We start from the raw sequence: 24,843 nt of genomic DNA, 5'->3' as shown, positions 1-24,843 counted from the left end.
ATTTAGAACAGATGCTAAATTTGAGGCCTGCATGGATAATTGTGATCATATGTCCTCGTAAACCAACCAACGAGGGCGTACGCAACTCATTGGAGCAGAGTAAATCAACTCTGACCAGATACATGCACTAAACACAGCTCCAACAGACTCGGATCACGACCCATTAAGCCCTTTAAAAAAAATAAAATAAGGCTAGGACGAAAGCAGACGACGTTCTCGTTGTGACGGTCGCAGGAGCTCCTAAGCATGGCTGGGCATGGGCTTTGAATAGGCGCAGTGCCATCGGCTTCAGGATGCTGATATGCGCACGGCTTGGAAAGCTGCTTTGAGCTGAGTGGTATATACTTGGTGAAGTTCCCTGCAGAAACTGCACTGCATTATAGATGAATATTACGGTGAAACAACGAAGTACCTTGCTGTTACGTATTTTCAACTACAGCTCTTTCTCTGGTCACTACGGATACCTCCTCCTCCCTCTCCTCATTCACGAGTGTCCATCACGAGCCAGACGGACATAATTGCACCTATTGCCCTTGATACTTCCGCCCTAGCGCCTTCCTTAGATGCAAGTGAGATCCGCGGTCTCCTGGTCGAAAGTGCATCGATCAGTGTGAGTGAAAGAAAGCTGTGGACTTTGTTAGCCGCGGCAGCTTCTGCTTGTGACTCCTTTCGGCACTTACGTTGATGAAGCCACCGTCACCCTCGGTGAAGAACTGGTTAGGAGCGGCAATGTACATGCACTCGTAGTCCGTGTTGAGGATTCCCTGACTGAACTTGACCGAAGACTGCCCGTCAATATTGGCAGGGTCGGCGACAGAGAAGCCCTTGTTGTAGCAAGCAGCAGCCTGGAAACGCTCAGGGTCAGGGTTCCTGGCCATCATCTCGTCGGTGGTCTGCTTGGTGAAGGCCTCACGACCAGAGTCGAAGCTGGCGATGTCACCGATGAAGGAGGCAGCGGCGGTCACGGCCTGGCTGACGATGGCGCTGACGGCCGCGGTACCAGCCGCGGTCAGAATAGCAGCAGTGACGGGCTCACGCTTGCTGAGGATGTTGTCCCGGGTCTCGAGGGTGGTGGTAGTAAGACCATTCTGGACATTGGCGGGGAGGGCAGCACCGTTAACGATGGCAGAGCAGCCGGCGAGGGCGGCGACAACGGTAGTGAAAGAAGGCATCTTGGAGGAATATATTGAAAGTCACTGACTTTATAAGAGTCTTGAAATTGTAGAATTGAAGCGAAGAGTTGAGAAGAAGCTGTAAGGGAACCGGGTTGCTGAGAGGATGGATGATGAAGGAGGATGCGGACGACTTCACCTTTTGTAACTTTCTAATACTCCCTCCTTCTATGCGTTCTCGCGATACCATCGTCGTTCCTCGTTCTATGTAGGTAGGTAATACTGTACTGCGCGTCCATCGGCAGGCCCGAGGCTATGAGACAACGTTGTGGATGAAGACCCCTTATCGCATTGTGGGCGTCATAGCATTAAGGTTACTTTGCAGCAATTCTCATCGCGAAGGGCGTTTTAGAGTTCCAAATACGAATAGAAGGCCCAGTATGTATATGAAGTCGAATTCATGCTAATAGCAGGGGTGTCAAGGGTTTGTTACATAACGTTGACCCCGGTACGTAAAGAGTATAGGATCGTTCCACAATGCCCGCTCCTGTCAAGGGGTGAGCCAATGGACAGTCAGTCGGCTCTCCAAACTTGCCCAAGTTCCTTGCATATATTAAGTTCGAAGGGTGGTTTCCGGCAGAGGGGAGGGAACGGCACTTGACATGTTTTCCGGGGTTCCGTCCGGGGGGTTCTTATCCGTACTAAAGGCTGAAACCCGTGGCCCCAACTTAAATGCCAACTTAAATGGCCAGCGGCAGATCAACCCATCAGTTCAAGTTCAGGCCAGGAGAGCCAAGACCCAGATGCGAGGACCGGTGTCTCTGGGCTGACTCGTATACTTGTACAATACCTACGAGTCAGCTCAGTGTCCGCAGTTCCTGCTGGAAAAAGCTGTACCCCCACTAGATATAGAAGAGGGTCAAACACGAACCTCATACCGCCTGAAGTTCAACCTGTGACGGCCTTCTCATAGATCTGGAATTCATCTCGTCGACTGGCGTTCTCGAATAGTCCATCAGCCCATGCACCGCTAGGCACGATTTCAAGAGCCCGTCAAGATAGGGCAAATATTGATCCCATGAACAGACCGTGTCTAAACTAAAAAGCTGAGGAAGAGTGAGCGCTACTTGAGCATACTGAACAGCTGAAAATGCTAGTAGGCTACCACTGAAAAATAAAGCATACTGATAGCAACCAACAAGACCTAATGCGGTGGAGCATATAAATACAAATCAAATCTTAACATACTATCTATTTTATCTGTCTGGTATTGCGTTGCCTTTCCTCATTCTCTTTCTTGAACTCGGCCGTGACACGCCTCACCTGCACCGCCAAAACACATAGGCTCCCTAGGACCTCGCCTAACAATTGGGCGTCGAGATCTGCGTACAGGGTGATGGTACTACTCTTGACGCCTGGGATACTTGGCCGCTGTGTGTTCTGTGTGAAGGCATCGTCGGCGGCACAGAGCAAGGACAGCCCGTCCCATCCGTCGACGACGGCCAGCAATCGGTCATAGTCATCGATCAGGCAGAGCCGCGTATCGATAGCAGCCATTTCAGCGTCGCGGTAGCGGCGCGACATCCAGAGGAGGGCGCCCTGGGACGAATGCCAGCGCCAGATGGGCTTGCCGGCCCAGAAAAAGGCGCGGTAGCGGGCGTGCACACGATTGATGTAAGCAGTCTCGCCGTGCCCTGACGCATCCGAAAGGAACATGACAGATGAATACTTGCGCTTCTCGCTCGCGAAGAGTTGATAGCGGCATGCCTGCGTAAAGACGTGGGCACGGGACGATGCGGATGGCTCGTGGGTAGCGTCGGTGGTCTCCTTGGTGTAAGGTGGCAGCCCAACGGCCACGACGTCTTCTGCTGGCGGCGACCGCATCTGTACCTTAATGTGCGCGTCGGGGGCGTCAGGCGAGTTGAGGGCGCGGACGCCGCTGGCGTGTATCTCATACAGCACCTCTGCATCACCGCCGCCGCCATCGCCACCGTTCTTGTCGTCGTCCAAGAGGCAACGCACGACGTGGTCCATCGTGTCGTCCGCGAGGAGCCTTAGCCGCCTGAGGGGCCGGCTCTTGACGAAGCGCGTGTCGCATGCCTTCATCTCGCGCTCGGAAATCTCGGGGGGCGCACCGAGCGGCGATCTGGCCACGCGCATGCCACCAGGGAGGCGCGCGAGATGGGGCCGCCAGTCATCGGGCGCGGGGATAAAGTGTTCATCATCGACGTCCATAGGGACGGTATACCTGAGCTCGCCTTCGGCGCCCGTGGCGATGGCCAGGCGCAGACCGCAGCGACGGCACGAGTGCGTGACAGCTTGTGGATGCAACACTAGCGGCAATACGAACAGTATCGTGCCGGCCGTGATGGGTGTAAGGACAGCAACGACGGCCATGCATGCTACATACCTGCGACCATGGTGAGCTCAGTGTACCTCAGTGTACCTGTGGCACGAGATGGCACGGGACTAGGTAGGGGCTGAGTGGCGTGAAGTATGATGGCGGGCAAGGGACTCACGTCCGTCGAGATAGCCATTCCTTTGCTATCACCGTGGTGCCTCCATGGCGGCAGCCTGGACAAGTCACAAACTGGGCGCTCTTCGGCCTCAGCTGGCGTAGCGGATTCGGAGCTTCCTCTCGAGGTACGACGGGCGTGCGCGCGGGCGCCATGACCATGACATGACCATGGGCAACGAGATTCTGACCGAGATCACAGAAGGGCAGCACGTCGTTGGGGGCAGTTGAATCCTAATTAAAGATGCCGCAGGAGGGGCGAGATTGACGACGACTTGGATCGAGAGTCATAGCGATCACACTGGAGAATCGTCAAAGTCTTGTCTTGTGACTGTCGAGGAGATGCTTGGCCGGGCTCCACGATCTCAGCTGCCATGCCACTTCTCCGCCGGTTAGGCATCTCTCGTCGGGGCAGTGCCGTGCCAACTTACCAATGGCATCGCATTATGCCCACTCCAGCATCGAAGATGCAAAGGAAGATCACATGACCGTGAACGGTCTTGAAAGGATAATGAACGAGTTCCCAAAGGCTTTTGTCAATGTGAAGCCACTTTGTCTGAAGATCAGGAAGATTCTTTTCCCCTCCGACAAGGACGAGAGGACTAATAACTTCGGGACACGGGCCGGAGATCCCAACCAGCTATACAGGCCTGTGCTAGCTGCGTATGATGGAGCAATTCAAAACCTTGGGCACTGAGGCGTTTCCTACTACATTTTGCAACCGCGTGTTGTACAATTCTCAGCACCGAACGTAGTGACGCGCAACAGAGGCGTTGCTGAGGACATGGATGGACACAGTGAAGTCTGTCGCTTTTATGACAATGCTGATAATCGTACGAAAGGTATGGGCCCAGCGGCACCCGGGTCATGAAGCTGATGTATCGTATACGATCGTCAAAGGGGCCGTACAAAATGGACTTTCAGAGGAGGTAGAGATTGATGCGTATTCCTGGTGGTGAAGTGGAAACGAATATGCTTGCAGAGCCATACCACCAGACATCTGTCCATCGCCGTTCCTGAACCGGGATAACGTGCCATGCTCAGTCGCATCTGCTTTAATCGGACTCATCCCCATTCTGCTCCTGCTTGGACATTTTGAACTTCTCCTTGCCCGTTGCCCGATAGGCCTCAACTGTGCGGCCGTCAAATGCTCTGCCATGCATCAGTTTGATGCATGCGTCCACTGCCTCGACTTCCTTGAACTTGACTGTGACGATGCCGTCCTCTTCCTCGTCAAACAGTACGACATTGGTGACGGTGCCCAGTTTTTCGCATTCATCGCGCACATCTTCTTTGATATCCAGGAGCGCAGTGGGGTCTTCGTCGAGTTCTCTCAGCGTGAACATGTGCTTCAGGATGACGACCTTGTCCCACTTGCTCACGGCCTGGCCAGGCCCCGTGTAGGGGTCATCGTCGTCCCAGTCTGCCAGCTTCGCTTCAAGCTTTTGGGTTTTCTTGATGATCTTTTGCCTGTCCTTGCTGCTCTTTTGCGGCTTCTTGGCCTGCGTCTTTTCGTCTGCTGCGCCCTCCTGGTCATAGTGGACCTTTTTGAAGCTTGAGTCTGCCTCTTGCACGCGTATTCGCCCAGTGGTAGTTCCGTTTGTTGTGTATCGGAAGTAGCTATCGTCGAGCAGCTGGATTGCCATCTGCACACTCGGAGCTTTGAAGAAGACGACAAGCGCATCGCCCTTGAAGGACCCGTCTGGATTTGTGTACATCTTGATCCGGGGTGCACCACTATCAATCTCCTCCGCTATGACTCCACACTTTCTCGAGAACACTTCGTGCACCTCATCTACCGTGGCATCGAGGGGAAGTCCTGTTACGTAGACGGCGGTATTTTGCTTCGGTTGGGGAGGCGGTTTTTGCTTCTTGTTCGGGCGCGCAGGCGTGGGCTCGTCTGGCCCATCCTCATCGTCATGCCTGCGTCTCCTGGGCGCAGCTGAGGGTTCTAGCTCTGGAGCATCTGCCGGCGACAATCGACTCATGGTGAATAGTGTGTGGTGGTATTTTATTTAGCGAAGGTAGATCGCGCGTCTAAAAGTTGAGCAGCGTCTGCGCGGCAGTCGTCTTTGCGCTGTGTGGATATGGCCGGAATTCGATACCACAGTCTCGGATCCCGACTGATGTTCACAGGTGACAGGAGTCTACACACAGACTCGAGATTTGAGACAAGCACTGTCTATTGCAATGCCTGTAATATGGTTCGGTCAAGTTGCAGGATATGTTTTCCAATGTGTGAACTCTGCTTGCGCTGCTTGCTGCAGTACTAGTAGTTAAGGTGCCTTGGGGAGAAACTGACGTCTTGTCACTTATCGATAACGAGCCGCCATCCACACCTTCGCGGCATATGCGCGTTGCTCAGCAACGCGAAGTCGAGGACCCCTGCCACAACATTGGCATCATTATTAGCCTTCCAGAAAGCAAATGTGCATTTGGTTCAGTCTTCATCTCGCCTGGTATCAATCTAGCGTTCTCAAACCCAACACTGATGTAGGCAGAAGCAATCGTGAAATTCTGCGCCCGCCGAACTCAAAATCGAAGCAAACAGAGACTCGTCCAATCAATATCAAGATCGACGTCAACATCTACCGACCGCGACATCCGTGCACACTTGAGACACCACCGCCGCCTGCAAAGGCCTGGTATGTTGCTCGCTTCGTTTGTTCCACTGCAGCATTTCTGACTGTCTCGTACAACAGCCCATCCATCATGGGTCTTTTCCGCAATCGCGAAGAGCGGCTGCCGGTGTACGAACGGACACGAGCAGGGTCCCCATCGAAAGAACGATACTCGGACGACGAAGACTACTACGCCTCCTCCGACGAGTACGATGCATACCCAGTTCGCTCAAATGGGTCCTCAAGAAACACATCGGGCTCGCTGGGCAGCGGGATGCCCATGCTCCCGAAAAGGAGGCAAGCCACCAAGATAGCCAGCGTCTACCCATACCGATTACCAACCAAAGTCACCCGCTATCTGTGCTTTGGCATTGGAGCGCTCCTCTTCCTCATGATTTTCAGCTTGATCAGGGCAAGCCAGGTGGAGAACTGGAAGGTTGCAAGCGGCACATCAGAACACAGGCCTGTACCGCCACCTCCAGTATGGGAGCGATTCCCCTTCCTGGAAAGGTACTATGGCGGTATCCGAACTCTCCTGCCTTTCCATCAAAGCAGCCCTGAATACCCAAAGTCGAATGACCCGATACCCTCTGGAGAATCCGCACAAGGGGAAAGAGATACACCTACCAGCCTTTCCTGGAATGAGTACCCTACACGTGCGCAGGAGTCTGACATGATCGAATGCTTCTTGGACGCTGCTGGGAAGGTTCGAATCCCTTCCGTACGGTATTTTGAAGGCCGACCGAAAGGGTTTCCGCGCAACGTCGTCGGCTCATATGAACTGTTTGACCTCCCGGAAGAGGTATGCTTTGAAAGGTTTGGCCGTTTTGGTCCCTACGGTTTTGGTTACTCGCTCAAAAACGGCGGTCTGGGGACGGGTGAGGGAGGAGAAAACTCTGGTTCCGCAGACGTCTGGAAAGACACTCATCGGGTGGACTTCCGAGACGTCGATTGGGCCGAGGCTCAGAGACGTTGCTACAGTGCCAACATGAATCGCTTCGTGGAAGTTCCAGCGAAGGCTTCTTCGGCCCATGGCTTCTACATACAAGATTCAGCGGCGCCAGTTGCCAGTCTTGCTAAACGGAGTCTCAATGAGACCGAAGAAGTCGTCGCAGGAACAGATGGCACAGATGCAGCGGACGCCATTGTCAAGGCCGATAAGCCAAAGACGGAAGTGGCCAAGAAAGCAAGGACGGCAGTCGTGATCAGGTGCTACGACGAATATTTGTTTCGGGAGGATGACATGGCCTCCCTGCGCTCTATGATCACAGAGCTTTCGCTCGCGTCGGGAGGCCGTTACGACGTTCACCTCCTTGTACAGGTGAAAAACGATGCTCAGCATCCGATCTGGGCCGACCACGACGCCTATGAGAAACGAATCCAAGACACCATTCCGCAAGAATTTCGTGGGCTGGTCACTTTGTGGACCGAAACCCAGATGCTATCTATTTACCAAGGCATTTATGACCTATACACCCGTGGCCCCGACCTGCCAGTACACGGTGTGTATCGTGGCCTGACCATGGCCATGCAGCATTTTGCCTACCAACATCCGGAATACGAGTACTTCTGGCAATGGGAAATGGATGTCCGCTACACCGGACACTACTACGATCTCTTCAGCAAGATTGAACAGTGGGCCAAGGCCCAACCCCGAAAGAACCTATGGGAAAGAAACGCCCGCTTCTACATACCTGAGGTTCACGGTTCATGGGAGGATTTCTCGCAGATGGCTCGCATCCAGAACGAAATGGGCACTTTGAACCCCGACACCCTCTGGAATAAGGCACCTGGTCTCAAGGACGACCCCGACAAGGCCTCGAAACCTCGCAAGATGGTCTGGGGGCCACAACGTCCTGAGGACAATGACGACTGGTACATGCCTGGCGACGACCCAAAACCCCCTCATGGTGGTCCTGAGAAGGATCGCAATGTATGGGGCGTTGGCGAAGAGGCGGACTACATCTCTTTGAATCCAATCTTTGACCCAGATGGCACGACCTGGTTGCTGAAGGACGACATCACTGGTTTCAACCGTACCAATGGGAACCCGCCTCGCCGCGCCAACATCATCACAACCTCTCGCATGTCACGCCGGCTACTGCTGACAATGCACAAGATGACCGCCTACAAGAAACAGTTTGCTTTCCCTGAAATGTGGCCTGCCACGGTTGCTTTGCAACACGGTTACAAGGCCGTTTACGCGCCCCATCCGGTATACGTCGACCGCAAGTGGCCCCTGGAATACATGGCCTCCATCTTCAACGGCGGTCGTGACGGCTCAAGTGGTGGAGCTCGAAACAGCGTCTACGGCGATCGCGAGCACAATCTACGTGGGCTGTCATGGTTTTACAATTCTGGGTTTGGGCCGAACCTGTATAGGCGCTGGCTGGGACTCAAGGTCAACAACGACGGAGGCGAGGAGTTTGAAAAGACAGCCGATGCGAGCAAAGAGGGTGGCTCTGTTGGATCTATGCCCGGAGGTGAAGGTCGGATGTGTCTGCCTCCCATGCTGCTGCATCCTGTGAAGGAAGTTGAGTTGCCTGTGGAGGAGCCAGCAGAGGAGGGGGCGCAAGTTCCCGAGTTTGACCCAGGATCATGAGCGTTGTGTTCTGTACATTTTGAGATGATTACATGTCGGCGTTTTGGGTATAGCATGGCTCGGAGCCTCGGGTATAGAGAGTTCAATCAACTAGACACAGACCTTTCAAAGGTTGGCATTGGAAATGAGAAACCGCTTCGTATCTTTCTTCGAAACGTTCATGATAACTTGCATTGAATCGCGTACACCCTTCCTTCCTTGTGCGCCATCAAGAGATCAAATACCATGCACACGCAGCCAGCCAGCCAGCCTCTTTTGTTCGCCCAAACTTCCCACACACAGCTCCTTTATACAGTACGCTTAACCTCGAAGAAGCGCTTCAGCCACCAGACCTGAAACATGGACTCGCCAACAACAACACCCACAATGAACAGATTCCACCACTTGACTCGGGAGTTGGTGCTCTCGGCGGTGTTGCGGTGGGTGCGCTCACGGATGACAATGTACTGCTGCTCGTCTTTGACCTGGGCAAGAAGATCGGAGAGGGTGCGGACTGGTGTTCCTGGTCAGCTTTGTCTACATGTGACACTTGCCGCACTTACCTTCTTTCTCGAGGGGATCAGAGGGCATGTCGGCCTCGTTCACGTAGACCACTCCATGCACATTGAAGGAGACTTCTTTGGTGTTGGCCCCCCAGTGCTGGTTGCCAAAGCAGTAGGAGAATCGTCCGTCATGTTTCGCCGTAAAGGTATAGTCGCCCGAGGTCACGGACTTTACGTTGTACTCGTATGTTGTGCTGGGGTTGATGATCTGTCTTCAGTCTCAGCGTGCTGCCTGCCTGCCTGCCAGCCATCATGTGCGACCACGTACCCAAAAGTCAATCTCGAGGTTGCCTGCTGACCCAAACTCCCTGTCGCCAACCTGGAACGTCACGGTCATGGTATCATCCTTGTGGAGGGTCTCGTAGAAACATTCGACGCCGTGGGCTGGGAGGACGATGTTGTGCGCCGAGGCAGCAACAGCGGCGACCACGAGGGCCTTTGCAGCCGTGAAGAAACGCATGATTGGGATCGGCCGCAGTCGTTCGAGGGGAGCGGATGGGTGATGCGCAGCTCCGAGATCGTGGACGATGAGCTTCGACTAGGGCGTCTCTCGAATTGACACCTTTGCGGTTAGATGCTACAGGGGCCCAGGGCGGTTGGCCGGCGCTGGGAGAAATGGGGCTCCGAACATGTGGCGCTCCAGCCAGCCAAGCTTAAGGTAGCCTGCTCAGGGGTAGCCAAAAACAGTGGCTAGAATGAGCTCGGAACGTGACAGGCTTGTGGCCTCGGTACACCAACCAGAACCAGACACCATTGTCAGTCAATGGGTCAAGTAAAGATTGCAGAAGCAGTTATCATTGTTTGCGACTTTGGATTTGCTAATAAGCATACTTGTGATGATGATTTCGCGCTCGTCCCTCTGGGCGATCGGTCGATCAATCAGTCATGCACAGCAGGCTTCAGGGGAAGGACTGGCTGGAGCTCGGGTGGATACGGTCCATTGCGCGCTGTGGCGGTGCTCCGGTCCGTCCTCTATCACTGGAATGGATTCCAGCCTCTGACTGGGCGGCGCCACATGTCAATGAATGGATCAATACCGTACTCCGTAGAAGGCGCTGAGGTGGCCCCAAAATTCAGCAAGCACCAGCCATCCAGCACACCTCACCCCTCCCTCCCCCAGCCCGCCTGAGCATCCCATATTTTGACCTTTGGATCCCTGGCTCACGTCTACACCGACAACCTTTCATCAACCCGTCAACGGCCTCCATCCCATTCTACCGTCGCCTTCTGTCATATCAGGAGGAACCGACCCTGACGAATCGTGAGTTTGCACCACCGTACCCACGAGCACAACACATGCGTTCTTTCGCGGCTGCCTGGACTGGAGAAGCGAGAGTTGGCGACCATGGTTAAGGACACAACGCCCATATGCTTCCCCCCGTCCTTGATCTGGGTCGCAGCCTAGGAGACAAAGTCGCCTGCCAGCGCCACGCCACCGACTACAGGTGTCCTTTACATGTTGTATTGCGAGGCTCAAAAACACATGAGAGTCGCTCTTTTGGCAAGAGATATATCTCAAAAGTCAATTGCGACATCACGTCGTTTCTCCAACGCCCTGCACGCTTGCGCCTTCGCCTGTCCGCCACTGCTACTACACAGCCCGAAAAAAACCCCTCCTCATAAACGTGCTGACTGACAACGTGGCAACCAGGAACGAACCCGTTCTCATCGCAATACCCCTTTCTCGTCAATTCCACGGCCTAGCCGCACGTCGCAATCATGGGTCTCGCTTTCTCGAAGATTTTCGACAAGCTCTGGGGGAAGAAGGAGATGCGCATTCTGATGGTCGGTCTCGATGCTGCCGGTAAAACCACCATTCTCTACAAGCTCAAGCTCGGCGAGATTGTCACCACAATCCCCACCATCGGTACGACCCCTATCCTTATCTCCGCCCTCGCAGACCGCATCGAGGGGCGGGCGGCCGAGTCCATCCGCTAATGCGCATGCCAGGTTTCAACGTCGAGACCGTTGAGTACAAGAACATTCAGTTCACCGTGTGGGATGTCGGAGGTCAGGACAAGATCCGTCCTCTGTGGAGGCACTACTTCCAGAACACCCAGGGTATCATCTTCGTCGTCGACAGCAACGATCGCGACCGTATCGTTGAGGCCCGCGAGGAGCTGCAGCGCATGTTGAACGAGGACGAACTCAGGGATGCTATCCTTCTGGTCTTCGCCAACAAGCAGGATCTGCCCGTACGTGTTTCCATCGGACTTGATGATGGCAATTTGCTGACAAGACTTATTAGAATGCCATGAACGCTGCCGAGATTACCGACAAGCTTGGTCTCCACAGCCTGCGTCAACGCGCCTGGGTATGTCCCGGCCACCATCTCGTCTTCCTTCGCCCCGCTAACAACCATCACAGTACATCCAGTCCACCTGCGCTACCTCCGGAGACGGCCTGTATGAGGGCCTCGAGTGGCTTGCCACCACCCTGCGCAAGGCTGGCCACCAGTAGAGAGAACAATAGAGAGGCCTTTACTGGACGACAACACCTTCCTGCTTTTTTCGCTGCTACGTCCTATCTTCATCCCTCGCCGGGGCTTCGGTTGTAATTCGCACTCTCTTCATTCGGGCAAACCAATCGAACCTTGTTGATAACTCCACGTCTGGCTCATCTCGCCATCCACCAACATGGGGTCCCCACCCTCACATGCTACTCGATGTGGGTGCCGCCGCCATTGTGACTGTACTGGGGAAAATGGATTCACGTCAAGCTGCATTGGATGGGAGGTCAGGAAGGCGTCTTCTGGTAGGCTCTTGGGGGACAGCAGTTTCGGCAACGAAAAAAGGGTTTTGTACATTGGGGAGTTTGAGGTTAAACTCTTTCAGTTTCTCGCGTGTCGATTGTTCGCTTCCTCGTAAGGGTGGACGTTATGATCATGTTTCGTCTATGAATATTTCCGCAATGAACAAGATTATCATGATAGCCATGATAGTTACCAAATCTCAATCAAGTGCATGGAAGAATATTGAAAACAGCAGCAGTGCATGGGATTTTGGCATGTCACTCACGCAACACATACAGGATGCTCTGTAGATGTCGGTCTTGCACCACAAGTGAACAGAGTGTTCCTAGCTACATTCATTATATTTTTATGCTTATTGTACAAATATACAGGGTATAAGACAGAACTCCAACAATGTACAAGTCATACAACGTAGTTTACAAGATCTCAAGGCGCTGCAGTCGCAACATTACTGATCTCCAGCCCTTGCTGATCATCTCGGATCTTCACCTCGGCTGTTTCTCCGCCCTTGAGCTCGCCCTTGATGATCTTTGCAGCAAGAGCATTGCCAATCTCGTTGGTGATGAGCCTGTTCAACGGTCGCGCACCAAATTTGGGATCGTAGCCCCTCTCAGCGAGCCAATCTCTGACTTCGTTGGGCGTGTGCAGTGTGATGCGTCGGTCGTCTAGGCGCTGTTGTAGTTCGCGCAGACGAATGTCGACAATGTCACGAATAGCGCTCTGTGCGAGGCGCTTGAAGATAATAAAGGAGTCGATACGGTTGAGGAACTCGGGTGGGTAGGCGGAGGACACAACATCCATGACGGCGTCGCGCACGGAAGGATCGATGTCTCCGTTCTCGGTCTCTCGGTAAGGGTGTGTAGGGTCGTGGCCGACTAGAATGTCGGCGCCAAGATTCGACGTCAGCACAATGATTGTGTTGCGGAAGTCCACCTTGTGACCCTGTGCATCGGTCAGGTAGCCTTCGTCGAGGACCTGAAGCAAGAGGGCAGAGATGTCGCGGTGAGCCTTTTCAAACTCATCGAAGAGCAGCACTGCGTACGGCTTGCGGCGCACAGCCTCCGTAAGCTGACCAGCGTCGTCGTATCCAACATAGCCAGAGGGCGCACCGATAAGTCTTGAAATCGTGTGCTTCTCCTGGAACTCGGACATGTCGAAACGAACAACCGCCGACTCCGTCGAGAAGAGGAACCCGGCAAGCTTCTTGCAAAGCTCAGTCTTGCCCACACCGGTAGGGCCCAGGAAGAAGAAGGAGGCTGTGGGCTTGTTGTCGCCGCTCAGACCTGCACGTTGCAGACGTACAGCGTCTGACACGGCCTTGATGGCCTCGTCTTGCCCTTTGACAGACTCGCGCAGGCTATCCTCCATGTGGACCAGCTTCTCGATATGACCAGACGTCAGTTTTGTGACTGGGATACTGGTGATTCTCGAGACAACATTGGCAATGTCGTCCGCGGTGACAGAGTCGTGAACAAGCTGGTCAGCCTGTGCTGTGCCTGGGCTTTCCGTCTCGTTCTCCTTGGGTAGCTTTTGTTCCAGTGTGGGAATGACACCGAAGCGCAGTTCAGATGCTCGGCCAAAGTTGCCTTCGCGCTGAGCCTGTTCCAATTCAAATCTGGCCTTGTCGAGGTCCTCTTGAACTTTCTTGACGCCCTCAATTTCTGCCCGTTCTTTCTCCCAGCGCTCGTTGAGTGCCTTGAGCTCTTCCTGGTGTTTCTTCAACTCATCCTCAAGCTTCTCGCGCCGCTCCTTGCTGGCAACATCTTTTTCCTTCCGAAGACTCTCCAGTTCAATCTGGATAGTCATAATCTTGTGGTCCAAGCGCATAATGTCTTCGGGTTTTGACTCATGTTGTAGCTTGAGATGACTCGAAGCCTCGTCCATCAAGTCGATCGCTTTGTCGGGCAGGAAGCGATCTGTAATGTAACGGTTCGAGAGAGTGGCAGCTGCGACGAGCGCTCCGTCTGTGATCCGCACTCCGTGATGAACCTCGTATTTCTCTTTGATACCGCGCAAGATACTGACGGTATCTTCCACCGATGGCTCGTTCACTATAATAGGCTGGAAGCGTCGCGCCAGCGCCACGTCTTTCTCAATCTGGCGATACTCCGCAAGCGTGGTAGCGCCACAGCATTGGAGCTCGCCTCGGGCCAAAGCTGGCTTGAGGAGGTTCGAAGCATCGATCGAGCCCTCAGCCTTGCCCAGGCCAAGGAGTGTGTGTAGCTCGTCGATGAAGAGGATGACCTGACCCTCTGCCTTCTGCACCTCATCCAAGACTTTCTTCAGTCTCTCTTCGAAGTCGCCCCGAAACTTGGCACCAGCAATCAAGGAGCCTAGATCCAGACTGACGACTCGTTTGTTCTTGATACTTTCGGGCACGTCCCCCTGTACAATGCGCAGGGCTAGGCCCTCAAGGATGGCTGTCTTGCCCGTACCGGCATTACCGATGATGACGGGGTTGTTCTTCGTTCGTCTCGAGAGGATTTGGATCGTTCGCTGAATTTCGCCGTCTCGACCAATCACAGGATCAAGCTTGCCGTCTTTCGCTCTCGCTGTGAGGTCGACACCGTATTGCTCCAGCGCTGGCTTCTCCTCACCACCACCCATATCCATGCGGTGCGTGCCACCTGGAGGGTGCGGTCGTCCGTTTGCATAGTTGCGAGTAGTGATGGTAGGCAATAACCGGGCTGTAGCTGGTCGCAGAATCTGTAAGCCCGCTACTCGGGTGATTTGGGTTCGTGGTCGTACAGCGCCAGCGAGTCGCTGGGCTGAAGAAAGTACTTGTCGTCGAGCTTGCATGTTGAATATAGGCCGCTGCGCGGCTGCGCTCAGTACATATGACAAAGTTTCACAGAGTAAAGGACATCAACTAGAAGAGAAGTAAGTTCAAAGCTAGAAGTCGCCCGGTGCGATGCACGTGTACTTAATAGCTGCGATGGTGCAAAGCTTCCTCTTCATTCGAACGACGCCCAGTCGAGGATAGCATCTTCTGGTAACTTCCGACGGCCGGCCGAGCTGGCATGGAAATGATGGCATGTCCAAAGCTTAAGCGGACCTTCTCTGCGGTAATCGGAATTTGTCCAATGCCGTAGTCCGCCCAGCTCTTCGACTCACATCACGTGCAGCCCCAAGACGCGCTGAGTCACCCCACTTTCCCACCAGCCCCTAAAAAAGCCTAGCGCCAGAGGGCACCAATTTTCCACGCACAACCTGGACGGATTGTAGGGCGCGAACCACCGGAAATCCCCTTCCACTTTTACGGTTGCCAGCCCATCATCACCAACTCTCAACAACCACCCAACCCTACTAACCCTTCACCACCCAGTGCCCGCGTGCGAAGAGTTTGTCAACAATGGCCGTCGAGAATCAGAAGAAGACCTTCGGCAAGTCGACTCGGGAGGTCCCCGCTGCTGGGCAGAAGGCTCAGAAGTGGTACCCTGCCGAGGACGATGCCCAGCCTAAGAAGGTGAGTCGGATCACGATACACACATTGGTGGCATGCGAGGAGGAATTGCGACACTCGAGAACACTGTCAGCGACGGCGCGCCGGAAATTTGGAATGCGAATCATCGGAGGACATGGTTATGAATCGGCCGTCCCGCACACATGGGACCCTGCGGCCGCGACGTTCAACATCGCACAGGCGGGCGCATGACAGCGATCGATTCGACTCTCCGAGCATGCCACCAACATGAGCACATTCACTGGGACAAGAACAAATGCTGACGATTGTCTCACAGGTCCGCAAGACGGTCCGTCCCTGGGCCCCCCGCCAGACCCTCCAGCCCGGCACTGTCCTGATCCTCCTCGCTGGTCGCTTCCGCGGCAAGCGTGTCGTCCTCCTCAAGACGCTCGATCAGGGTGTCCTCCTCGTCACCGGTCCCTTCAAGATCAACGGCGTCCCCCTGCGTCGGGTTAACTCCCGCTACGTCATCGCCACCTCCATGAAGGTCGACGTCAACGGTCTCGACTCCAAGAAGGTCGACGAGATCTCCCAACCAAAGTACTTCACCGCCGAGAAGGCCAAGGAGAAGGCTGGTGAGGAGGCTTTCTTCAAGCAGGGCGAGGAGCCCAAGGTACGACCAGCCCACAAGCCGTCAACAAACATTTCTGGGACAGTCAGCTAATGCGATGCACAGAAGAAGGAGGTTAACAGCTCCCGCGCGGCGGACCAGAAGGCCATCGACAAGCCTCTGCTCAGCAACATCAAGAAGGTCCAGTTCCTCTCCAGCTACCTCGGCAGCAGCTTCAGCCTGCGAAAGGGCGACAAGCCCCACGAGATGAAGTGGTAGACGGAGAAACGGGGGACTGTGAGGACAAGGGCAATCATTTTCACGACGGAAACAAACATTGCGGGGCGGAAAGGCGTAGGCGAACAGACTCTGGTTGCGCTACGAAACAATGGTGTCGTAGAACGGGCAGGGTCTCCCGGCTGGGGGCTGGTTTGGCCCATTGCATTTGGAAGTCGACGGCATCGGTCACATTCTGGCGTCTGTAATCAGGTTTTACAGTCAAAAAACACAACGAGCATGAACAAACCAAGACCTCTTTTTCCCTCTTCCCCGGAGCCATGACATGGCGCTCTCGCAACGTGTAATGAACAATCGCATAGGACGTGAGTGGGCTCTATTCAGAGAGTGTAGGCCACATCTAGTCTACTCTTTCTTCTCTACCGCTACCCATGCTATGCCACCCATGCAAATGCCAATTATGCTACTAATTTACAGATTCCTGTCCGCCCAGCTCTCGACGATGCCGACCAGCGAAGCATCGTAGTGCTTGAGCGAGACCTTGCCAGTGCTCTCATCGAGGGTCGTGTTGGCCTGCACAAAGACCTTGCGGGGCTGCTTGTTGGCGAGGACCAGGTCACGGACTTGAGTACCCCAGAAGTCGAGCCCGACAGTCGTCATGTCGACGTAGAACTTGTTGCCCGTCTCCACATCGGCGGTGGACTTGTAGACGTGGAGCTTCTGGAGGTACTTGCCGACAGCATCGCGGCCAGCGGTCAGGATCTTGGAGCGGTCCAGCTTGATGGTCAGGTCCGACATGTCAGCCTCCTTGTAGTCCAGCTTGCAGAAGTCATCCTCGGCCTCGAGGAAGCACTTGAGGATGGAGAAGCGAGCCTGGCTGTGCGCCTGTCCCCACTTCTGGCTCTTGGGATCCCACATCTCCAGAGAGGCAAGACCAGCGCGAGCCATCGAGAGATAGGATGCGTACAGAATATCGCCCGCCTCACCATTGATGTCAACGCTGCCGTCGCCAAAGCCGAAAATCTTGAGCACGGGGAACTCGCAGCTGAGGTGCATGGCGACCAGTTCAGCGCGGCACTCCTCGTACGAGGCGGCAATGCTGCCGAACACAGAGCCCCAGGTCTGGCCAGGCTTGTACCAAGTTGTGATGGGCTTGTTGGTGACAGGGCTCACGGGAGGGTTCTCCTTGTCAAAATTGAAGACGCCAGGTGACGTCTCCTGGAGCAGCTTACCGCAGCCGTGGCCAGTGAGCTCGTGGAGACCGACCTGGACCTCGAAGGACGCATCACGGTACTTCTGGTAGACCTCGAGATCCTCTTCGCGAATAAAGGGGATCTTCTCATTGGGGGCCTTGGCGCTCATGACGTTGCCGAGGGAAACGTTCTTGAAACCTTCCGTCTGGCGGATATCGTCGTAGTTGGGACTAGTAGGTCAGCATTGTGGTTTGCAGTGTGTGGCGGCGAATAACGTACATGTTGATACCGGCGGGGATACCAGATCCACCAAAGGTCAATACCTCGAGCGAGGTAAAGTCGGGAGAAAGAAACTTGTCCTTTTCAAACTCCGCGCCCCAGGGGAGAAGGGGAATGAGCGAGGGCGCAGCATCGACCAAAGCGCCAAAGGCGCGCGTGCGTTCCAGGTTCACCATGGATGCGAAGCCCTCCCATTCACCACGTACGCCCGCAGGGTCACGGTACGTCTCGATGAAGCCAATGTTGCTTTCGACCATGGGGCCCTTGTCCTTGATCCAGTAGCGCTGGCTGTCCTTGAAGGCCTCCAGCGATCCGGTCTCAAAGGACTTGGCGTAAGCGGCATGCATTTTCTCTTGGGTCTCGTTGTCGGCGTTCTGGCCGGCCTGCTTGATGTACGCTGTGATGTTCTTCATCTCCTCCGCATAGTCACCGTACACGAGTGTGATGGTCTTGCCCTTGAGCAAGCCATCCTCCACAGTGAAGACGGTATCTTTGCCAATGTCGCCTCCCTCAGCCGGTGCCTCGACGATGGCCGAGGCAATGAGGATTTCGAAATTGCCGTCCTTGGTCTTGCGCAGACGGTTGTTCTCGGGCAGCAGACCCTTCTTCTCCATCCATGAAGACACGGCCTCGATCTCAGCCTGCTTGATGTGGGGCGAATCGGGGTAGTAGGTGGTCATGTGGCCAGCGTCAGGGAAACCGAGGTGCAACATGGAGGGATTGTCCGCGCTGAAGATCGCTCCATTGGTGGCCTCAAAGAACTTGGAGGCTTCCGGGCTGGTTGACGCCAGAGCCGCGACACTCTCGGGCTTGCAGCGGGGGATGAACTTGGAGTCACCAAAGCTCTTGTAGTTGCCTGTGTTGCCGAGGAACATGGCAGCGTACTCGAGGAAGTGGGTGAGCTCCGACTCTTCGATGCCGGCCTTGCTCTGCAACGCCTTCCAGTCGCCATTGCAGCTCTTGTGCAGGGAGACGATGAGGTCGTAGATGGGCTCAGACTCGGGGGAGAGCTGTCGCAAGACGATTCTCGTGCCTGCAAAGGAAGCTCTGCGGGCAGGTGGGTTAGCGTCATGACCGTGTGTGAGAATGGTGAGAGAAGGCAGCTCAGTTGTGCATACTTGCTGATGAAGTGAGCGTATCGCTTCTGCTTGTCGTTGAGAGCCTCAAAGTGCTTCTCAATCTCAAGCCTCACGACAGTGGGCGGCTGATCGGCGAGATAGTGGGTGAGTTCTTGGGCCTCCATGGTGGATGAAAATCTTTGATGCTGAGTGAGAATAGGTTTGGAGAACCTAGGGGTAACGCGGCGTGGTTGTAAAGAGGGTCGTATTGCCGCGTGTCTGATTGAGATGGGCAGTCTCCTGAGGAGTAACGAAGGGGACGAAAGGAGCGACATGAGGCCGGTTTGAGATCCGATGAATGCAGCACCACCTCATGGGCAGCAGTCAGCAGTCAGCAACTGGAGGCTGGCAAGTGACGCCCCATTAGCTGCAGCTAGGTGGCTTCCCCCGATGCCTAGACCTGCGGCGGGGTGTTAGTGCCAACTGCAGGTAACGGGCGGAATCACTAACAGCTCAGGCCATCTGTCTGCCTGAGGCGGGGAACCTTTGACCACTAGCACCCGGAGACGGCTCAAAGCGGCTCATAGAAGCTCAAGCTCCAAAGGCCTTTTGTTCAGTGCGTGCAGTCACCTCACGTGGGGTTTCATATTCCTCAAGTTGTTAGGAACAACCGTGAGTGAATCTGGTGTTGGTAGGCCTCAGAGCTCTGCGCAACGAATAGAAACTGTGCCTCCATGTCGGCGCTCGATTTGACTGGCCAAATGCAGTCAGCATTCAGACAAGGTACGATCTTGCAGAGGACGAAGTACATTCTTCTACAAACGGCGTACTGGGTGTCCTTTTGAGTAAGTCTTACTCACAAAGCCACTTGGGTTGGTGGGATATGAATGCCCGATACGTTTATCCGGCTTGCAAATGGCGCAGATGAGATTTACCCGTGACGTGTTGCGTCCAGTCCTGTGAAGACTCTATGTAAGTCATGAGATGATGATGCCCAATAGGCTGAATCAGATCAAAAGAAAGAGCGCCGACAATTTATTATCATATAATCATACGCTGTCAATGTAAGTGTGGATGGTGATCTATCTACCACTCATCACTTGCCGGAAGAAAAAGTTCATTCGGGGGCTGACAGTGCCAATATTATATCTCACCCAGCTTCGTATCGGCGGGCAGCCGGCACGTCTGCTTTTGATTATCTTGAAATGCATCAGTGTAGTTATAATTACAATACACTCTTCAAGTGCCTTTTGGGCCCTCGTGTTCAAAAAAACACAGCATCGAGTCACGCTGAAAATGGTGCGGGTCATCGGGGAACCTCCCCGACGGACATTAATTGGCTGGTTACGTACTTACGTACCTTCCATGTCAGTCTGCGTGCCGGATGGCTTTCCGGGAGTTACTTTCAACTACGGTGCCTCATGATCGCGACCAGACTCAGAAGTATCTGATAGTTCTGCAAGCTCGAACCAGCGAAGGTAAGTTGCCGACAGACATCTCTCAAGGCATGCTTTACGAGGAATACGTGGTTCTTATTCAGTTGCTGAACTGGAATCGTACTTATTGAAGCCGTCTTCCACAGGCCGACTTCGCCGGCGCTTACCGTATCAAGCGATCTGGCGCCCACTGCTGCGGCTAGCGTCCCTGCCGTAGCTCAGGCGATCAGCGAACCCCCACGCTGAGCGTGGGATGTGAAAAAGGCCACTAACAGCAACAGGAAACTCCGCTCAAGTTCCAGTCGTCCGCTCGATCACCTGTGCGCGCATTATCACACTGATGTGGTTACTTATACAAGCCCAAGCACAAGAGGTATCGCAAACCGAAAGCGATCCAACGTGCAGTTCGTGTGCTGGCTGGAATGTATCACTGCATGAGGCATGAGCAGAGGTCATGCCTGAAGGGAGAGCCCAGTGTGACCCAATCCCAAGGTGCCGATGGCCGCGGGGCACATGCGCCTAAAAATCAATGCAGCAGCAGGGGCCCGTGGGTGTCTGACACCCCGACGTTTGAGGACGGGATTGTTTGGTCACCAGGCGGCTGTTTGCACGTTGATGTTGGAGATCAGTGCCTGGCAGTGCACGCGAGGCTCAACACAAGCATCGCTGGTCCTAAATACCTTGTCGTCCCAATGGCCTGGATCTCGGGCAAATCATGATGATCTTGACGACCTACCCTACCATGACGGGCCGCTGCATTTTGGCGAGGTTGACCTGCAGTGGTGCGGAGCACGTCGTGCATCCCTCGTGGTCTGTCTGGGGAAAGCCGCGTCTGGCTGGCTCGCAACTCGCAAGCGAGTGAACTGTGAGCCAGGCACCGTTTGTTGAGGCTGAAGCCGCTGCTTCAAGTCAAGCGCAGGTCATGCGCGAACAACACAGCCACTCGGAAATCTCGTCAGAATACTGATGTATCGAGGAGATCATACAATCGCGATGATCAAGAGTTGACGTGCGAAACAGAGTAACAGTACCCCCATTGACGTTCCCCTTATTTCAGCGCCCCGCAATTGAGACCGACGGACTGGAGTCTGGCGGCGCCATGACATTTTCTTTTCTAGAAGCGCCGAATTAGGGATGCGAGTCGGTGAGCATCCCGCCCTGATTTTCTCTTCAAACTTTACGGTATCCATCCCCCCCTTTTGGCCAGTACTGTAAGTACCTATGACGATGGGGGCCTGCCTGGACGCCCCATGTCCGCCGAGCCACGCTCCAGTCCAGTCCCACGCTGCCGACGGGCTAAAAAGGCACTTGGGACAATTATATTTAAGAGGCTTGCCCGCTCTCCTCCGTTTCAACTCATTAGTCTTGTGACTTGCTGTAATCATTGATTCGCTGACGCCTTTGAATGCGACCCTGGACCTTCACACCCTCAACAGCCAGACACTGCTTCACCAACAACTCTACTTCACCTAACATCATCCTCCCGCAATCCTTCTCGCGCACGACACACGCAGATTGCGAAGATATATTAACCAATTTATCCTCCATTCAGCTCCGACTTGGCAAGTTTGTGGCCACTGGTGCTAGAAATTGGGCGGGCAGACAGCCGTGATCCCAGACGTACAATAGCGTCATCGCTCACACGACCTCTGGTGTTTGCTGTACACACATGCGCCGCACCTCTCCATCACCCTCGCATTCTATATAAGGCTATTATACACGCACCTCGGCTTCGATTGGAACGCCGAGATCAACCATGCTCTCCTACGACGCTCCGATGCCCGCTGCTCAGGGCCAAAAGGACACTGCGGCCATGACCACGCTTTCCGGCCAGGCCGCTGCGCCAACGACTGCCGGCGGCCGCGCGCAGACCTACCAGCATCACCACATTTGGCTGGTCACTGGCCCTGCAGGGTGCGGCAAGTCGACAGTAGCCGAGCATCTCTCCCAGGCGCTTAGCCTACCCTACATAGAAGGCGACTCTGTAAGTTACCGTTGTACTACTCTGCCAGATTTATAGAAAATTCCCCTTCTAATGACTGCAACTTAGTTCCACCCGCCTGCCAACATTGAGAAGATGGCCAACGGCACACCCCTCACCGACGCCGACCGTTGGGACTGGCTGACCGTTCTGCGCGAAGAGTCGACTCGTCTCATCTCCTCGGGCTCAGAAGGTGTCGTGCTCACCTGCTCAGCCTTGAAGCGCAAATACCGCGACGTCATCCGCGTAGCCGCCTACTACGATCCGTCCCTTCTCATCCACTTCATTTACCTCGATGCGTCAGAAGAGACTCTCTTGCAGCGCGTAGCCCAGCGCAAGGGTCACTACATGGGCGCCAACATGGTGCACAGCCAGTTCGACATCCTCGAGAGACCCGGGGAGGATGAGAAGGACGTCATCAAAGTGGATGTCAGCCGGACGCTCGAGGAGGTCAAGGGAGATGCGCTCCACAGGGTCGTCAAGGTGATGGGCGACGACGAGGTGGAGGAGGAGCAGCAATGACCTGGTACATTTCGATACGATAAGGACAGCATGAGGCGTTTAGCGTTTGGATTGAGGGCCGTAGTCGGACATGTCCCCCCTTTGGGCAGGAATAGGAATAGGACATCTTCTGGAAGGATCACTTGTAAGGGAACGTCTTCACCAAGTCAGGCGTTGGTTGGATCATCACCATTTGAAGGGGCATCGCCGCATAGCACCAATAACCGAGAAGTTGGGGAATTTGACTAATTCTCTTGTACCACTTGATTGCTATGCAGGTTGTCTAGTGCATTTCTAACGTCAAAGCCTTCTATCTAAGATGCATCACCATAACATCAGGCTCTTCGACCACGCTCCTCACCACATCGGCCGCCCTGGCCATCGTCGCGCCATCCACGACCCTGTGATCTGCACTCCAGCTGAAGTTTGTTACTTGCTTCTTGACCACATTGTCGTTCCCGTCAAAGGCCGGCACCGTCCTCATCCGTCCAATGCCCACTATGGCCACCTCCTTGTCCACGATCACAGGGCTCAGGTAGGTCCCACCAATGTTGCCAATGTTCGAGACGGTGATGGTGCCGCCCGTGAGATCCTTGGGAGAAAGCTTGCCCTGTTGTGCCAGGGTCTGCAGCCGGGTGAGCTCGGCAGCGATGGAGAGGATGTTCATCGAGGCCACGTTCTTGATGACGGGCACGAGCAGTCCCTGGGGCGTGTCCATGGCGACGCCAATATTGTGCTGCGAGCGGTGGATGAGGCTGGGTTTCCCCGTCGTGGCATCCACGTCCACGCGGGCGTTGAGGATGGGGAATTGGTAGAGAGCCAGTGACACGGCTTTGATGATGAAGGGGAGGTAGGAGAGCTTGCCGGACTGACCCTCAACAGCTGGCGACTTGGCCAGGACCTTGTTCAGGCGAGCGCGCAGCTCGACAAGGGACGAGAAGTCAATCTCATCCGTATAGAGGAAATGAGGAATGTTCAGTGAGCGAGTCATGCTCTTGAACATTTGGTTTTGGATGTTGGTGAGGGGGACTGATGTCTCGGTCTGCACCGATGTGTCTGATGATGAAGGTGCTGGGGTGGTCGCCGACTGTGCGGGCGCAGCAGGGGGCGCGCTGTCCCTGGCCTTGACGAACTTGTAGATGTCCTCCTTAAGCACCCTCCCATCTTTGCCAGTGCCGTCGATATCAGTGATGTCGATCTTCAGCTCCTTGCTAAGATGTCGGACTGCGGGCGTGGCCAGGGCTGCACACTTGCCCTTGACCTTGGGTTGTGTCTGCGCCGGCGGATCATCGACTCGTGGGACTTCTGGGGATGTGTTCTCGACAGGCTTTGGTGGTGCTGGCGCTGATGGTGCTTCGACTTCCTTTGCGCCCTCGCTCGGTGTCGTGGCAGGCTCGACAGCTTCGGGAGCTGCATCGTCGGCCGTGTCAATCTCGATGAAGGGCTTGCCCACCTTGGCCATGTCGCCAGCCTCGTAGTACAGCTTCTTGACTGTGCCTGGGAAACGACTTGTGATTTCGACCGACGCCTTGTCGCTCTGGACTTCGCACAGGGGGGAGAACTCCTCGACAGTAGCGCCAGGCTCAACGAACCACTGGATGACCTCACATTCGACGATGCCTGGGACGTGTTAGCTCGGTTCACGCTTGATAAGAGCAACGACAAACTCACCTTCACCAATATCCGCCAGAGGCACTGCCTTGATGGCCATCACCCTTCTCGACTCGTGAAACCACCTGGCGGGGCATGCTTGCTGGTGTCCCGCCATGACCTTTCCAACGGCCTTGGACGTCTGCCATTGCCGCGACAGCGCTCGAGATCCTCGTTGCAGAAACATGGTGAGCTCTCTGCAGGGCGCTGAATATAAATGTGAGGTGGTGGAAAGAAGAAAGAAGAGAATCAAAGCATTGGTACAGAAACAAATTCAATAATTACATCCGAAGAGGCGGGCAGCCGTGGTTCCTCTTGAGCCGAAGGGTTGAGTCGGCATTGAGACTGGTG

The 24,843-nt window shown here is 54.7% G+C and overlaps 11 protein-coding genes across 11 annotated transcripts; 4 read left to right on the top strand and 7 right to left on the bottom strand.

Annotated features, from left to right (window-relative positions):
* Positions 1-423: 423 nt before the first annotated feature.
* Positions 424-1,381, bottom strand: F5Z01DRAFT_439899 (uncharacterized protein). Its single transcript, XM_046259763.1, has 2 exons — positions 681-1,381; positions 424-625 (listed from the first exon to the last, which is right to left on the bottom strand). Exons 1-2 carry the CDS (start codon positions 1,170-1,172, stop codon positions 560-562), a joined length of 558 nt encoding a protein of 185 aa, XP_046113782.1. The 5' UTR covers positions 1,173-1,381; the 3' UTR covers positions 424-559.
* An 824-nt stretch (positions 1,382-2,205) lies between these two features.
* F5Z01DRAFT_439896 (uncharacterized protein) lies at positions 2,206-3,983 on the bottom strand. Its single transcript, XM_046259762.1, has 2 exons — positions 3,632-3,983; positions 2,206-3,522 (listed from the first exon to the last, which is right to left on the bottom strand). The coding sequence occupies exons 1-2, from the start codon at positions 3,787-3,789 to the stop codon at positions 2,364-2,366; spliced, it is 1,317 nt and encodes a 438-aa protein (XP_046113781.1). The 5' UTR covers positions 3,790-3,983; the 3' UTR covers positions 2,206-2,363.
* Positions 3,984-4,503: 520 nt separating this feature from the next.
* On the bottom strand, positions 4,504-5,716 carry F5Z01DRAFT_439915 (RNA recognition motif family protein). Its single transcript, XM_046259764.1, has one exon. The coding sequence runs from the start codon at positions 5,613-5,615 to the stop codon at positions 4,683-4,685; it is 933 nt and encodes a 310-aa protein (XP_046113780.1). The 5' UTR covers positions 5,616-5,716; the 3' UTR covers positions 4,504-4,682.
* A 331-nt stretch (positions 5,717-6,047) lies between these two features.
* Positions 6,048-8,989, top strand: F5Z01DRAFT_668074 (uncharacterized protein). Its single transcript, XM_046264324.1, has 2 exons — positions 6,048-6,272; positions 6,330-8,989. The coding sequence occupies exons 1-2, from the start codon at positions 6,055-6,057 to the stop codon at positions 8,848-8,850; spliced, it is 2,739 nt and encodes a 912-aa protein (XP_046113779.1). The 5' UTR covers positions 6,048-6,054; the 3' UTR covers positions 8,851-8,989.
* A 4-nt stretch (positions 8,990-8,993) lies between these two features.
* F5Z01DRAFT_439444 (emp24/gp25L/p24 family/GOLD-domain-containing protein) lies at positions 8,994-10,003 on the bottom strand. Its single transcript, XM_046259761.1, has 3 exons — positions 9,661-10,003; positions 9,393-9,600; positions 8,994-9,343 (listed from the first exon to the last, which is right to left on the bottom strand). Exons 1-3 carry the CDS (start codon positions 9,850-9,852, stop codon positions 9,138-9,140), a joined length of 606 nt encoding a protein of 201 aa, XP_046113778.1. The 5' UTR covers positions 9,853-10,003; the 3' UTR covers positions 8,994-9,137.
* A 1,108-nt stretch (positions 10,004-11,111) lies between these two features.
* F5Z01DRAFT_684353 (ADP-ribosylation factor GTPase of the ras superfamily) lies at positions 11,112-11,852 on the top strand (the record flags this gene model as incomplete). The annotated part of the gene is made up of 4 exons (XM_046265923.1): positions 11,112-11,259; positions 11,343-11,587; positions 11,641-11,706; positions 11,760-11,852. 4 exons carry the CDS (start codon positions 11,112-11,114, stop codon positions 11,850-11,852), a joined length of 552 nt encoding a protein of 183 aa, XP_046113777.1.
* Positions 11,853-12,502: 650 nt separating this feature from the next.
* On the bottom strand, positions 12,503-15,403 carry F5Z01DRAFT_439374 (heat shock protein 78). The gene has a single exon (XM_046259760.1). The coding sequence runs from the start codon at positions 14,941-14,943 to the stop codon at positions 12,571-12,573; it is 2,373 nt and encodes a 790-aa protein (XP_046113776.1). The 5' UTR covers positions 14,944-15,403; the 3' UTR covers positions 12,503-12,570.
* Positions 15,222-16,717, top strand: F5Z01DRAFT_439334 (ribosomal protein L6e-domain-containing protein). Its single transcript, XM_046259759.1, has 3 exons — positions 15,222-15,610; positions 15,885-16,220; positions 16,284-16,717. Exons 1-3 carry the CDS (start codon positions 15,497-15,499, stop codon positions 16,434-16,436), a joined length of 603 nt encoding a protein of 200 aa, XP_046113775.1. The 5' UTR covers positions 15,222-15,496; the 3' UTR covers positions 16,437-16,717.
* A 148-nt stretch (positions 16,718-16,865) lies between these two features.
* F5Z01DRAFT_630938 (peptidase family M49-domain-containing protein) lies at positions 16,866-19,109 on the bottom strand (the record flags this gene model as incomplete). The annotated part of the gene is made up of 3 exons (XM_046261756.1): positions 16,866-17,817; positions 17,867-18,913; positions 18,985-19,109. 3 exons carry the CDS (start codon positions 19,107-19,109, stop codon positions 16,866-16,868), a joined length of 2,124 nt encoding a protein of 707 aa, XP_046113774.1.
* Positions 19,110-21,707: 2,598 nt separating this feature from the next.
* F5Z01DRAFT_668047 (thermoresistant gluconokinase) lies at positions 21,708-23,084 on the top strand. The gene is made up of 2 exons (XM_046264323.1): positions 21,708-22,344; positions 22,411-23,084. The coding sequence occupies exons 1-2, from the start codon at positions 22,117-22,119 to the stop codon at positions 22,861-22,863; spliced, it is 681 nt and encodes a 226-aa protein (XP_046113773.1). The 5' UTR covers positions 21,708-22,116; the 3' UTR covers positions 22,864-23,084.
* On the bottom strand, positions 23,008-24,842 carry F5Z01DRAFT_438897 (2-oxoacid dehydrogenases acyltransferase-domain-containing protein). Its single transcript, XM_046259757.1, has 2 exons — positions 24,514-24,842; positions 23,008-24,462 (listed from the first exon to the last, which is right to left on the bottom strand). Exons 1-2 carry the CDS (start codon positions 24,677-24,679, stop codon positions 23,153-23,155), a joined length of 1,476 nt encoding a protein of 491 aa, XP_046113772.1. The 5' UTR covers positions 24,680-24,842; the 3' UTR covers positions 23,008-23,152.
* Position 24,843: the final 1 nt, after the last annotated feature.

The sequence above is a fragment of the Emericellopsis atlantica genome (assembly GCF_019669845.1).
Source record: "Emericellopsis atlantica unplaced genomic scaffold F5Z01scaffold_48, whole genome shotgun sequence".
Lineage (NCBI taxonomy): Eukaryota > Fungi > Ascomycota > Sordariomycetes > Hypocreales > Bionectriaceae > Emericellopsis > Emericellopsis atlantica.
The sequence above is the reverse complement of the archived record's forward strand: the minus strand, read 5'-3'. Positions and strand labels throughout refer to the sequence as shown.